This window comes from Rhinatrema bivittatum, chromosome 5, assembly GCF_901001135.1.
Source record: "Rhinatrema bivittatum chromosome 5, aRhiBiv1.1, whole genome shotgun sequence".
Classification (NCBI taxonomy): domain Eukaryota; kingdom Metazoa; phylum Chordata; class Amphibia; order Gymnophiona; family Rhinatrematidae; genus Rhinatrema; species Rhinatrema bivittatum.
The window spans coordinates 317,322,418-317,336,770 of NC_042619.1; the positions used below are offsets into that span (position 1 = coordinate 317,322,418).

The window sequence follows — 14,353 nt, forward strand, 5'->3', positions numbered from 1 at the left end:
AGGTGTTTGGGTAATTGCCAGGTTCTTGTGGCCTGGTTTGGCCTCTGTTGGAAACAGGATGCTGGGCTTGATGGACCCATGGTCTGACCCAGCATGGCAATTTCTTATGTTCTTATGTTCTTACTGTTGAGTCATGTGTCAGGTATAATCAGTTTTCCACAGTTTGCTTTTCTAAAGATAGTGGCAAGCTGATGTCTGGGCAGGGCTATATGTCAGTGACATCAGTGAGTCAGATGTCTCTGTCTCCATCTACTGGTAGGGCTGCATAACCCACCAGTGTGGATTGGTCTGCCTTCCTCAAAAGAGAGGAAATTATCAGGTACAAACTTAGATTATAAGCAATCTGGGGATAGGGAAATACCTACAGTACCTGAATGTAATCCACTCTGAAGCGCTGAAAAAAGTGTGAAAAGTGGAATATAAATCTAAATAAAATAAATAAGTAATTTCACTTTGGATCCCAGGTGAAATTTATATGTAGCCTCAGTATGACATCTAACAGACATTTTTCCCCATCAGAAAATCAAAACACAATCAGCAGAGAGACTTGGCTTAAATCATTTCTATTAATTCCTCACATTCATTAGAGCTAGAGAGTATAATTTCAAAACTTTTTATGTGAGTAATCATCATTTATGTAATTATTGAGCTTAAATTTTCTTATAAACCAAGAATATGAAGTTAGGTTATCTATGTGTCTTTCTGTGCTAAGTTTTTATCCTTCTGTACTCGTGTGCCAATAAGGTAAAATAGCACATCAGTAATGTTGAACTTTCTCACCTCTTATAATCTCAATAACATAGAGTAACTCATATAGAGCTATGCCTCACATAGTTATAGCCAGTCATGTGTGTTTATGATTGTGGTGAAACTAGTTTGTCTTACTTTTAATGTTATGGTTTCTATCTTACCCTTTGTCCATTTGTTTATACTTTTTATAGGGTGCCATGTCTGTAGACTCCATCACAGATCTTGATGACAATCAATCGAGACTGCTGGAAGCGCTACAGCTCTCCTTGCCTGCTGAGGCTCAGAGCAAGAAAGAAAAAGAGAGAGATAAGAAACTGAGTCTAAACCCTATTTATAGACAGGTTCCCAGGGTGGTGGACAGCTGCTGTCAACATCTGGAAAAAAATGGTAAATGTTATTTATTTTTATTTTATTTGTATGTTTTTATATACCGAAGTATTGGTGTCGGCCTTCACTCCGGTTTACAATTATAACAACGATATATATTAAAAATCAGAGGAGCAACTATAACAGTGATTAACCTTAGAGGTATATGTTAGGTATATTCACGGGCATACCCAAGATGAGATTGTTTGCTTGTACTGCCTGCATTCTGTTAGTTTGCATAGAATGAAACCTGCAGTAGTAAGTTTAATTGTTTTGAACTTGCTTGAGTTAAACTAGAAAAAGGACTATTATTCTTGGGATGTCTTGTTTCCATGATGGTGGTCAAGGATCACTAACATTTATAAAACAGATGCTTCATTTCCCTTTACTTATGGTCAGCATGATGAATACACTGCTTAACAAAGTTCAGAAGTATCTCATCTTGCCATTTGAGAAGCACAGTGGATCAGGTACAAACTTAGATTGTAAGGTCGCTGGGGATAGATAAATATTTACAGTACCTGAATGTAATCTGTTTTGAAGTGCTGAATAAAGTACGAAAAGCAGAATATAAGAATCTAAATAAAATAAAAATAACTGACTATACATTCCCTAAGAAATGTAGACTAAGAACTATCAAGCTCCAAGAACATTTTGGATCTCTGTGTTCTGGTTTCCACATTCTCAGTTACAAAACCTCAAATAATGAGGCGATCACCTTATCTGGCCCATATGGTAATGTTCAGCCACTACTGCCAGGAGCTGGGCTGTTCTAGCAGCAGTGTTTGGCCTAGTGGGATCCAGCAAGCCTGCCACCCCGCTCCCCCCAGTGGCAGTGTTTGACATGGCTGTGATTATAAGACAAGGCAGGTTTTTTGACATGACGAAAGAAAAACAATCCCCCTCTTATAATTGGGCCAGTCGGGCACTGTTGTTAGATCACTGACTAAAATCTGATCCAATATAAAATGAGACAATTCTGCTTTCCTTTCCTGTCCATTTATTGACAGAACATTATGCACTGGAAAGGGTAAAATAGCTGAATACGTGGGGACAGCTGGGGCTGCGGAAGACGTTCAGTTGATGTCTGTGTAAGATTGAATAGGAATACAGTTAGCAAAGTTTATCCCTGTATTGAGTACATGCTGCACAGGTACTTGTGTTATTAATGGCTTCTCGTCCAAAAATTTCCAGAATGTGATATGAATTTTCCATGACCGGGGGGGGGGGGGGGGGGGGTCATTAATCTTTTGTTTATATATTTGAGCTTCACATACAAAGTTGAACCAGCTCTGAATGTGATCCTTTCCTATAGTATTCAGTAACTGCGATGACTTCTATGCATTTGCTGTACTCCCCAGGGTGCTGTTGCAGCACCACATTTGACTATTTTCTTCATTATTTTTCTTGATTTAGCATTTTATCAAGCTGGATCGTTGGTAAAATTTTCATTGTTCATATTTATTAGGATGAAGAATGCATAAGAGGAGAGCTCAAAGGAAAGGTTTTATCAGTTCTATACAAAGAGGGTATAAAATGAAACCGAGAAGGATCTAATCTATGACCTCTAAAACAGTGGGAAATATTCATTAGTAAGGTTTCCAGAGATGATTCACAGAGGAAGCATGTGGCCCTGTTAAGTTAACAACAACTTGCCTTTTGTCATTATCTTCAGAGAAAAACTTCTAACATTCAGTTGGTTTTTATAGGCCAACATTTATTTGTGGCTGGGGAAATAGCAGAGATTCATGTTTTCAATGTACGCCACTGGATGTTAGAAGAAATTCTGATCCATTATAAAGAGTGCAACAAAAAAGTATCCCATTCACCACCAAATCTACATGGCTGTGGAAAAATACTGAAGTAGCATATTATCTATTTAAATCAAATTTAACATCCTTATAGTAATGGGATAGCATCTTAATTTGCCACCTAACTAGCTTCGGTGTCAATATTGGTAGTTTTTCCAGAAGAAGTTCTAATAACAGAGGTCCATATTCAGACACAGTCTGGATAGCAAAGTTAGCCAGATAAACTTATCCAGCTAAATTTGGAGGTATTTTCAGTAGGGGTGGAAATTTGTTTCCAACAAAATAGAAAATAAAGAGATTTCCTATTTTGTTGCATTTCAGGAATAGCAAAAACCGATAGAAAAAACTACAAAATTTTGTGCTGTTTTTCCTATTTTGTGTTGGGTTGTTTTTTTTATAGAGTGGGGAGCCAAAAAACTATATTTAAAAAAAAAAACAAACCCAAATCCGCCCCAACCCTTCCCATTTATTTAAATACGGAGCCCCTGACAAGCAGAGCACACCTCCCCTTTCACCCCTCAGGACTCACCCAAAATTCCTAGTAGTCTAGCAGGGGGCCCAGGAATGACCTCCTGCTCCCGGGTTGGCGACTGCCATTAGAAAATGTTGCTGGCCACCCTTTGCCCCTACGATGTGACAGAAAAATTAACAACAACAAAAAAAAAAAGCCCAAAATGGCCCACCCCTGATACAAAAATGCTCCAAACTATTTTTGGGGACCACTCCTCCTATTCATTGGGCAGCCACACTATTGAATATAGCCAGCTTTGTATGTGAAGCTCAAAGATAGCCAGTTGATTTTAGGATAGCTCTTTGGCCCAACCAGACTCTCACCTCATAATTGTTCCATCTAACCTTGCTTGTTGGTTTGTTTTTTTTAAGGAAATATATACCTTATAGGTCTAAAAGACAACACTAGTTATTTTAGATTATACAGCATGTAATGTTTGCCTAGACATATTGTCAAGCACTTGTTAAATTATATTGCATTTCAAAAGGAACCTGCTTTTACAGTGAAGCCTAATGGCATGATGTGTGAAATCTGTGTACATTAGGTTTCAGAAAATGCGACCCTGGGTATTATTTTTCTTGCTGTACAGCTGCATTTGCCAAGACACCACAGAGTGGTGTTTTTACTTCAGTATGCCATCTAACAGGGTTTCAGCCTTTATGACAGTCTTTCATGATGTGCTGTGTTTGCAGGCCTCCAGACAGTCGGCATCTTCAGAGTGGGAAGTTCTAAGAAGCGAGTGAGACAGGTGAGGACACGTGTAATGTCTATTTCGTTTGCTGTTCTTTCATGGCTGGTTTACCATATGATCCACTTTGGGTGCTTCAGTTTGAGGCTCTCGTGTCCTCTGGTCACAGCACTGCTCCATTAACTGTTGAACTTTGTGTGTACTACTTTTAATTAAGTGCTGAGATACTAACACGCTAATGGAAAGTAAGGACAAATATTGCGGGGAGAGCATTGCATGAAAACCAAACCACAGAGAGGTCAGATAAGTCGCTGCTTACTGGGCTAAGTAGTGGTGAATATTGGTCTCAGAGGATAACTTTCAAGTAAATGTGTGCAGTAGCATATACTCGCATACATGGCAGCAAGCAAATCTACGCAAGTATTTTATGCCATGCATCTACGATATGCGTGCGTTTTATAAAATATGCAAATCTCTACCCCGCAACATATGCACACATGTAGGCTTACATGCAATGCATTGAAGCCACGTATATCAATGCGTTGTATGTGCATGCTTTTCCTTCCTATTTAAATATATACTCATGTATATTTTTGACGCGAAAAGAAAGTAGGACCAAGTTTAAAATGTGTGTGTAAATGAAATTAACCAGTTTGCCAATTAATTCACCACTTTGCCCGATCCTTCTGCAGATCATCAGCACCTTCCTGGTTCTTCAGTCTGACCTGACCTCAGTTCACCCACATCTCCTACATAATTAGTATTACAAACACATTTAGTATCACTTACATCAGCAGGCATAAAACTTCACAAGTAAGTCGGGAAATGTTGTGCCACTCGCTCCCTGGAATGCCCTTAGACCACCACTCTTCTAAGCGCACATATGTGCACATGAAAGGGAAAATACAGAATACGTGAGTAGATGATACATGCATATAATGCTAATTTTATGAGCATAATGTTTTCAGAATGTTTGGAAAGTTTGTTAAATGGCTGTAGTTTCTAGTAGGCTTGCACTCAAAGGTAACACTTGCTGTATCTGACAGGTGGCTTGAAGATGGGAATATTACATTTTTTATAAGGTATTTTTTATACTAAGAAATGAAGCTGTGAGATTGATTGTTCTCTAATACTTTAGAAGAAAGGCCCTGTGTACAAGGGTGTTGGGATGATTTGTTCAACATATAAATGAACTCTGTCCTCTCAGAGGTAATTGTGAACATTGCTATTGGGATTGAGATGGGAGACCATTGAGGCACCAGGAAATCATCCATGGGGTGTGGGAGAGGCATGGAAAAGGAAAAAGGGGTCGTGACCTACCTTGATTCTGGGGCCTGGATGATCTAGGGCAGTGGTCCCCAACCTTTTTTGCACCAGGGACCGGCTTCAAGCAAGACCATTTTTCCATGGCCCGGCAGGGCAGGGCAGGGGTGGGGCTTTGGTCATATGGGGGCGGGGTTATGGAGGGGGTTGGATTTTAGTGCACACTTATTTAATTATGACATTTATAATGTGAATGTGACTCAACTCCCCATAGGTTCTCACATGCATGGCACACTGACGCAAGATAGTCACGGGGCTAGATGTAAAAGTATAGTTTGTATCCATGGGAACCCCCTGACCCACAATAATGGATGTAAAGCAGAATGATGACATTCCCCATACAACTCACCCTACAAAAAAGATGTTCTGGTGACATCTCAGTAACAGCAACTCAAACTCCTTCTACTTCCAGGCTCAATAGCCCTACTTATGAAAAGACAGCAGTTTACCACCAATGCATGTCCTCTTGAGAAAACACAACAAATAAGACCGATACAAACGCTTACATGCTAGTAAAATATCTCATCTCCATAACAGACACAGAACCGACCTAACATACTCCCAGGATCTGTAGTAATGCACAAACTAATCCACACACAGTTACACCTGTATTATGGAATACACTCAAACAGGTGAAACCCTATCTATGAAAAGGCAACACTACAAATATTAAATCAGGTCCTAAAAACCCAATACACCTCTTATTAGGAAAACAGAACTAGCAAGCAGCTATAGATCCCCACACAGAAATAATTGTAAAACTATACTAATAAGCAGAATAAATGTTTCAAAACAGCTATGAACAGAATAACATCCAACAATTAAAAACTCATAAAAACTATTAAACATTCTCCAAACACCAATAAAATATTTCAAAAAAGCAGACATCATACAATTAAAATGGCAGTCAAGAAAAATAAACTTAAAAAGCCACCTTTACTTACCCCCTCCAGCAGCTCTCCTACTCCCCTTCCCTGCAGGCCGTGGCACACACCAGAAGCAGCAGTAGAAGCTAAGCTCTATACTCATGGTCCTCTTCCTTAGTGCCCATGTCTCTCACACACACACCATACCAGTCATGCCCCCATGACCAGTTTCTGTGTCTCACACACCAATCATCTCCCAAACAGTCTTTGGCACACACACACCAGTCACCTTCCTGAACAGTTTCTCTCATGCCATACACACACACAGGCTTCCCTCTCCCCTGTTCTACTTACATTATAGGGGCTTCTCACTCTCATAATCACTTTCTCTGTCTCTCTGTCTCTCACACAGACACACATTCACTCACCAGTCTCTCACTCCCATGCTTGTTCTCTCCACATGCACAGGCTTCTCATTCCCATAATCACTTTCTCTCTGTTACACACACATACCAGTCTCTCATTTCCATGCTCACTCTCCACGTGCACAGGCTTCTCATTCCCTGAATCACATTCTCTCACATTCACACACACCAGTCTTTTTCTCTCACACACACCGTCACCTTACCAAGCAGTCTCTCTCTCTCATGCATGCACACTCACCCAGGCTCTCTTTCACCCCCACAACACCAGGCTTCTTACGCCCATGCTTTCCCACATACCCAGACTTCTCACTTCCATGCTTTTTCTTTCACACACACATCAGTCACCTCCCTGACTAATGTCTCACACTCTCACATACACATCAGTCATCTCCCTGAGCAGTCACTTTCATTGTTTCTCACATACACACACACATCAGCTCTCTGACCAGTCAATCACACACAGGCTGGCTGCTTCTCTCTCACTCACTTCCTCTCCCCCCCGAGCACAAATGGGAGCTGCAGCAGCCTCCTCCAGCCCCCGCAGGCCAAGAAAGAAGAATCCCATCGGCCGTGGGAGGCTCATGCTGCTGACTCCTTTCTCGATTACCGGCTGCTTCAATAGCTCGGGGACCGATGCTGCAGCCGCCGCTGCTACTTTATCACGCGGCACGGCTCTTTCTTCCCGCGCACCTTGTATCACTTCCTGTTCCGGGTCACGGGAGGGGGGGTGCAGGAAGAAGAAAAGGTCAGCCGCGGGTGCCACAGCTCCTTCTAGCACCGCTGCCGTTCCCACTGGGCTTGAACGTGCTGACAGCCCGGCGGCAACGGCAGCGGGAGAGACCGGGAGCGCGCGACACACCTGCCGGTGCTTGGCGGCACCGCGGACCGGCAAAAAACTCCCATGGCCTGGTCCCGGTCCGCGGACCGATGGTTGGGGACCCCTGATCTAGGGGATTCGTGGCTTGTCCTTTGGGCTATAATAACAGCGATAGCACTGAGGGACTGTAGGCGCATTTTTGAGTATAAATGTTTCATACGTGTCATAATTAAATTGTAGAATTGTTCCAGCAGGTTTGCTAAGTTGACCAAAGCTGACATATTTTCTAAATATTACGAGAGGATAAAGTAGTTGTAATAAAAAGTTTTGTTAATGTAAAAAAAAAAGTGTGGTGGGTTGGCATGTGCAATGTTATGTTTATATTTATATAGTTATTGTATAATTTATATTTTTGATAACATGTTATGTGCATAATAAATGTAGATTAAATTGCAGTATGTTTGGAAATAGTGTATTGGAGGGTCTTTTTTAAGTTAGGATACTTTGCAGTACAATGGCAGCACTGTGGATTGTAGCGGGCAGGGTTAAAGTACTTTTGTATGGAACCTGCTGGTTGAGGTGGGAACCTCTCCCCTGAGGAATCAGATTGGTCCTCAGGACTACTAAAGGAGTTGTTGGGAATTAGGAAGTTCTCAACAACTTGATGTCTGGCAAGCAAGAGGAACCTTGATTGTGAGATTTGTGGGCCTCGGGAAGGGAGTAAAGGACCCTAAGGGTAATCTGACGCTACAGAAGCTATTTGTTAACTTACTATGCATGAATAAAACGGTGTTGCATCAGCAATGGAGAATGTGTACATGTTTGCAGACTCCAACCTGATGGGTTTGACTGTTTCGTGATATGATATATATTATAGATTTGTTTTTAGTCTACTTTCTGATGGAAAGAAGCCTTATGAGATTGCCATGTCTTTGTGTCCCTATGTGTATGTCCATGTCTTCCTTTGCACACATTCCCTCCCCCTGAAAAAAAACATTTTCAGGATATGTCAGGGGGGACCAAGAGCACTCTGACTGGGTTATATATTTTTGGATCCACATCTCCACATGGGCTGGCATGCACTTGCATTCCAGAAAGTAGACTCTGAAAGGTGAATTTTAAAAGCCCTGCACACGCCAGAACCAGGAGATGCGCGTACAAGTTGGGCTGACGTGCACCATGCAGATTTTATAAGCCTCCCATGGACATGCATATCTACCACTGCATGTACAAGTGAAAAGATTCTGGGCAGGGGCATGTCGGGGGAAGGCCAAAAGATATGCACATAGGTGGACACCGTGTAATTTTACTACTGATATGAGTGGTGTGTAAGTAATAAAACAAGAACAGCTAGACTAGTTAGCGGGGTTTTAAGGGTCGGGACTGACGGTGGGGAAGGGTGGCTATTAAATTGGGGGGGGGGGGGGGGTTGGAAGTCCTTTCCCTTAACTGAGCAAACTGGGAATAAACTGGGAGAATGGCATCAGCATGCATCCCTTATAAAATTCCTCCACTTACACAGTAGAAGCTGCATTTGCGCACACATGTGTATGTCCATTTAAAATTGTGTGCACATGTGTGCTCATCCAGGCTATTTTATCACATCTGCGCATATGTGCACGTGTTATAAAATGGATGCGACTCTGGACACGAGCCTGCGTGCCTGTTTAAAAGTTACCGTCTTAGTTCTGTGCGGAATTCATCTGTATCATCTACACTATGAAAGGACAAAAACATCATACCGTGCTCTGTGTCTTGTTTTAGATCAGGGCTTCCCAAACCTGTCCTGGGGACCCCATAGCCAGTCGGGTTTTCAGGATATCCACAATGAATATCATGAGATACATTTGCATATCATGGGTGCAGATGTATCTCGTGCATATTCATTGTGGATATCCTGAAAACCCGACTGGCTGTGGGGTCCCCAGGACAGGTTTGGGAATTCTTGTTTTAGATGCTATGAATTGCATACTGTTAGAATTACTGGGGATCACTTTATTTATTTATTTATTTATTTAACTTTTTTATATACCAACATTCAAGACTGTGGTCCCATCATGCTGGTTCACAAGAAACAGGGGTGTAATTATAAAAAACTTTACCATTTAAACAATAGTGCAGAAAAGCAGTTACATATAACAAGGAAAACAATAACTTGGAATGAGAAGGGAAATGAAGATCAGATAGTTATATATATGTATAAATAACATTGTAAGAGGTGGCTATTAACGCTAATACTAGCGGAGCGTGTTGAATGAAGGGAGTTAGATGGAGTTGGAGTTAGGAAAGGCCTGCGTGAACAGCCAGGTTTTGAGTCTTATAAACTTTGAAACTTATAAACTTATAAACTTTGAGTGACAGTTTATAAATTAGGACATCCCTAGGCCTCATCATTTGCTTTGCATGTGGTTGACAAAAAGCATTTGCAGTGACATTAACAAGTGATCGGCCATTGGCCTTTGGTGTACAATAACTGTCCATCTCTGTAGAAATTAACAGTTATCACCATGTAATTGTGACCTGCAGGTTGCAGAGACAGAGGTGATTGAGAGTATGCTGTGTAGGAGATTGGTGAAAGAATCTGATTTGTCCAGGTCACAGAGAATATGAGTAGGTCTGTGGCATTAAGGCAGGGTCAAAGTGTCAGAGGTTCAATAGAACCTTTGAGTGGTCAGCAGCATTGGGGACAATTTCCCAGCCGTCAGCGTTAGGATACAGATGCGCTGTTGGTAAAAAGTATGCTTTGTCACTTCCACCTGATTTTTCAGTGTGCAAAATTTTGTCCAGAAAAATATGCACAAAGATTTGAAAATGCAATCTGTATTGGTACTTTTCCTCCCTTGATGAAAACACACCAACAGATAACGCCACTTGTCAGTGTGGCTAAAAGTGTGCAAGGTGTGGAACAATATACAAACTTCTAGTCACATTGAGTGAGGGTGATTTTCCAGACAGCCAATGTATGCAGCAAAACACTTTTTATGTTCAAAAATTGCTTTGAAATTGATTTTCCCTTTAACATAGAAATGCAATATCTGATCGCAGATGAGAACTGTAAGCCTATCAAGACTGCACAATTTATTTCCTGATGCAATGCCGGAGGCCCCAGTTTATATACGGCTTTTTCTTCATTACTTCTCAGCCAAGATTGCTCTCTGCCTATCCCATGTTTTCTTGAATTCCATTACTGCTTTCATCTCCGCCCTCTCTGCCAAAAGGCCATTCCATGCAGCCACCTTCTTTCCATGAAGAAGCATTTTCTGAGTTTATGCCTGATTTTACCTGCCATGATATTTTATATTAGAGCTGCCTTTCCACCGAAAAAGACCTGTTTTGAATGTCTCTGTTTTATCCCCCTTCTCTCCGTTTCTTCAGATGTAGGGTATATTAATCTGAAATGGATAATCCTCTCTATGTAACTAGTAATTTTTAATGCTTTCTATCCACAAAGGCACTCAGATTTGTCTTGTTTGTTTTTTTACCATTTAGAGTGGCTGCAGAATGAAAGCATGATGCAGAGCCTACACTTATCCTCGTGGCGTTTAACAGAGTCAATCCAGAATCAAGTCCTTACTAAATAAACTGATTCAGTCACTCGTTTAGGCTGTTCTTAATCTTTGCTTATAAAGTATCCATCTCCTCCTATTTTGGACTTCTATCTGTGCTGTTTCGACTGATCTTCCCCCTTCACCACCCCTCTCTCCAGTCTCCTTCATCCTAAAGCCTCTCTCAGCTTTCCTCTCATCTGTGGCCTCTTCCTTTTGTTGCCCACTCCCCCAAATCACAGCCTTTCTTTCTCTGCCGTCATCCCTTTGTTTTGCTCTTACCTCTCCTTTACACATTCGTGGCCTCTGTCTCCTATCTCCCGTTACCTGAAGCTTCTCCTCTCCTCTTTGTACTTCACCTGTACGTTTTCTCTCTCTTTCCTTGCACACCAGCCCATGACCCTTCTTCTCACTCCCCCACTGCCTTTCTTGCTGGCTCTTGTCATCTTATTCCCAGTGATCTGTGCAATGGGAATCCATTCCTGATGATTTCAATATCTGGCGCCACTTCAATGGTTCTGTGTGTGTTTCAGTGCTAAAGTCGTTTTTAAAACTTAAGGGGCACTATTACCTCTGATCTTACTGGGCATCCTAAGATTAGCCTGCCCACAGTTGTGGAGAGGAGAGACATATAGAAAGTTGCAAAAATTCCCCTCCTTCCCGTGTTATTACTTTTTGATCATCTTGAGGGTCTTCTATGAAGTGCTGCTTCCCCTGCCTACAGCTTCTCTCTGGCTCAGCCAGGTTGGGAAGCTCATGCTACCATGATTGGGTCACATCAAATGAGAGCTGTGGGCTGTGTTTGCATTACCTGGTTATGTGTTCACAGGTTGGCACTGTAGAGGTAATCCACAACTGCCCACAATGGCCCAAGAAAATATTCACATCCTGTCTTCAAGCTCCCATGCTTTCCACTGTTCGGCATGTCTGCTTTTTCCCCAAGAATCTCCACCTCAGCAGACTGCCCTCAACTCTTTCCAATGTTATGAATTTAGATTATGAAGTGGGGCTCAGGGATAGGAGGGTCACAGACTGCATGTTGGATATTAGTAACTTGGAGAACCACCCAGTGCACTAATGCATGCCAGGCTACCACTCAGCAAAATGGGGACAAGGAAAGGATTGTACGAACCATGTTTGGCACTTTTTGTCTTGCACAGCTATGTTCAGAGCTCTGTTTTGCAAACATGTCCCAAATAGTATATATTATTCAATGTTTGAAAAACATTGAATTTGGCATCCCACCTCATATGTTCCACTTGGTGCTGCAGTCAGATGTAGCATCTTCCTTCTTGTAATACAGCTTCAAATATTATGATTGTCATTTATTCATTTACTTTTGTCAAATCAGAACGGTTTTCTTTTCCTAATGCTCCCTTGCAAAAACACATGCAGATTGCAACTTTCGTAGAGTACAGCAGTTAGGTTTCTTAATAGTCCCATACTAGAAAATTATTGCCTGTTGTCTAGGGATGTGCATTCATTTGAAACAAATGGGTAAAATGCAGTGCATGAGACCATTTCATTTCATTTGTGGTCCCCCAAAATGAATGGAGGGTGCCCATAATTTTAAACAAAATCTTTTGTTCCATTTGTTTCCCATTCAAGTCTATGGCCCATTGAAAAGTGCTGCAGTGAGATTAACTATAGCAACCAAGAATTTCCCGAGTGAGGTAGTAGCCAGGACAGAGCCAAGGTGGAAGCAGTAGGCAAGTAAAAAATATGGAAGACCTGTTTCTGACATGACATCTTGAAGGCTTTGCTGCCGCTTTATCTTACACCATACACCTAATGTACCACCTTGGAGGCCTTGCTGCCATTAAGCCTTATTGCCGTACCCTATACTCTACACCTTGGGGGTCTTGCTGTCTGTCAGTTTTACTCCCATACTCACTCTACACCTTGAGGGTTTTGTTGCCACTCTGCCTTGTAGCTATACCCTTTATGCTACACCTGACCACTCTTGCTGCCATTTCCTGATGCTAAACCTTGGGGTTTTGCTGACACTTGCCATGCTGCCATCCACGCCCCCTGATGCTATAATTTGGGGTCTAGCTGCCACTCTGATTTGGTACCATACCTTTGATGTATCAACTCTAGGGTCTTGCTACCTCAAAGCCTTGCTGCTGTACCACAGACTCTACATCTTGGGGTTCTAGCTACCCTTCTGCCTTGCTGCTGTATCCCATATGCTGAACCTGGAAATTCTTGCTGCCTCTTTACCTTGCTGCCCTGCTTCTAATGCTACACCTTGGGGTTCTTGCTGCCAACATCCTTGTTGCTATACTCCTTATGCTACATCTTTGGTACCTTGTTTTTACTGTGCCTTGCTGCCACTCAGATGTACCATCTTGGGGTCTTCTTGCCACTCAGCCTTGCTGCCATAACCCAGCCTTTCCACTTTGGGGTGTTCTTCACACTGTAGATGACTGCTTTTCACCTCTCATGGTGTCTTGGGATCTTGTTATCACTCTTTGTGCTGCTTTGTCCTCTCTATCAGTGCCTGGTGCTTTTTCTGTCAACCTTGCTGCTTTGTTCCCCCTTCATGGTGCCTTAGGATGTTGATGCCACTCTTGGTGCCACTTGCCCTTCTCATGTTGCCTTTTGGGATTCATGCTACTGTGATTGGAGTATTCTTGACACTTTTCCTGCTGCTTTGCTCCTTTCACAGTGTCTTGGAGACCTCTTGCCATGCTGGTACCCTTTTGGTGCCACTTTACCACAGTCTTCCCCCTTCTGAAGATATCTACCCTCAATTTTCAGTTCTGAATCTCAAAAATAGGCTGCATTGCTTCCCTCATTGACTTTAACTGGAAACAAAGTGAACGATAAATGAATTTTTTTTTTCATTTGAAATGAACCAAATGAGTGGCAGTGACCTTCGAAATGAATAAACAAACCGAATCAAAAATTTTGTTCTGCACATCCTTACTGTTTCTCATGAACCAAAGAATCTACTGAGTGTGATTCAAGGCTATTGTCCAATATACAAAAATCAAAACACACTTGTCACTCAATGTCAGAGACTGACTGGTTCTTGTTGTCCCATTGTACCAATTAATGTCTGCTGTGAAGAATTTGTTGCAGTCTTCCATGTCAGATTGGTATGGAAAGCTAAGAGAATATTTTTTTAATCTGTTGTTTTTTTCACTTTTTAATAAGAACAAATTGTAATTTACTTTTCTTGCCTATAGTATATGTTGTATGAGTTGCATGGTTTTCAGGTCACTGATGATAGCACTATCTTTATA

At 41.7% G+C, this 14,353-nt stretch overlaps 1 protein-coding gene across 1 annotated transcript in view; it reads left to right on the plus strand.

Annotated features, from left to right (window-relative positions):
• The window catches only part of ARHGAP6 (Rho GTPase activating protein 6), a 269,412-nt gene that overhangs the window by 140,844 nt on the left and 114,215 nt on the right, over window positions 1-14,353 (plus strand). Inside the window, 2 exon segments of the mRNA XM_029603281.1 lie at window positions 942-1,137; window positions 4,131-4,186. Of these exon segments, the coding sequence (XP_029459141.1) occupies window positions 942-1,137; window positions 4,131-4,186 (252 nt within the window).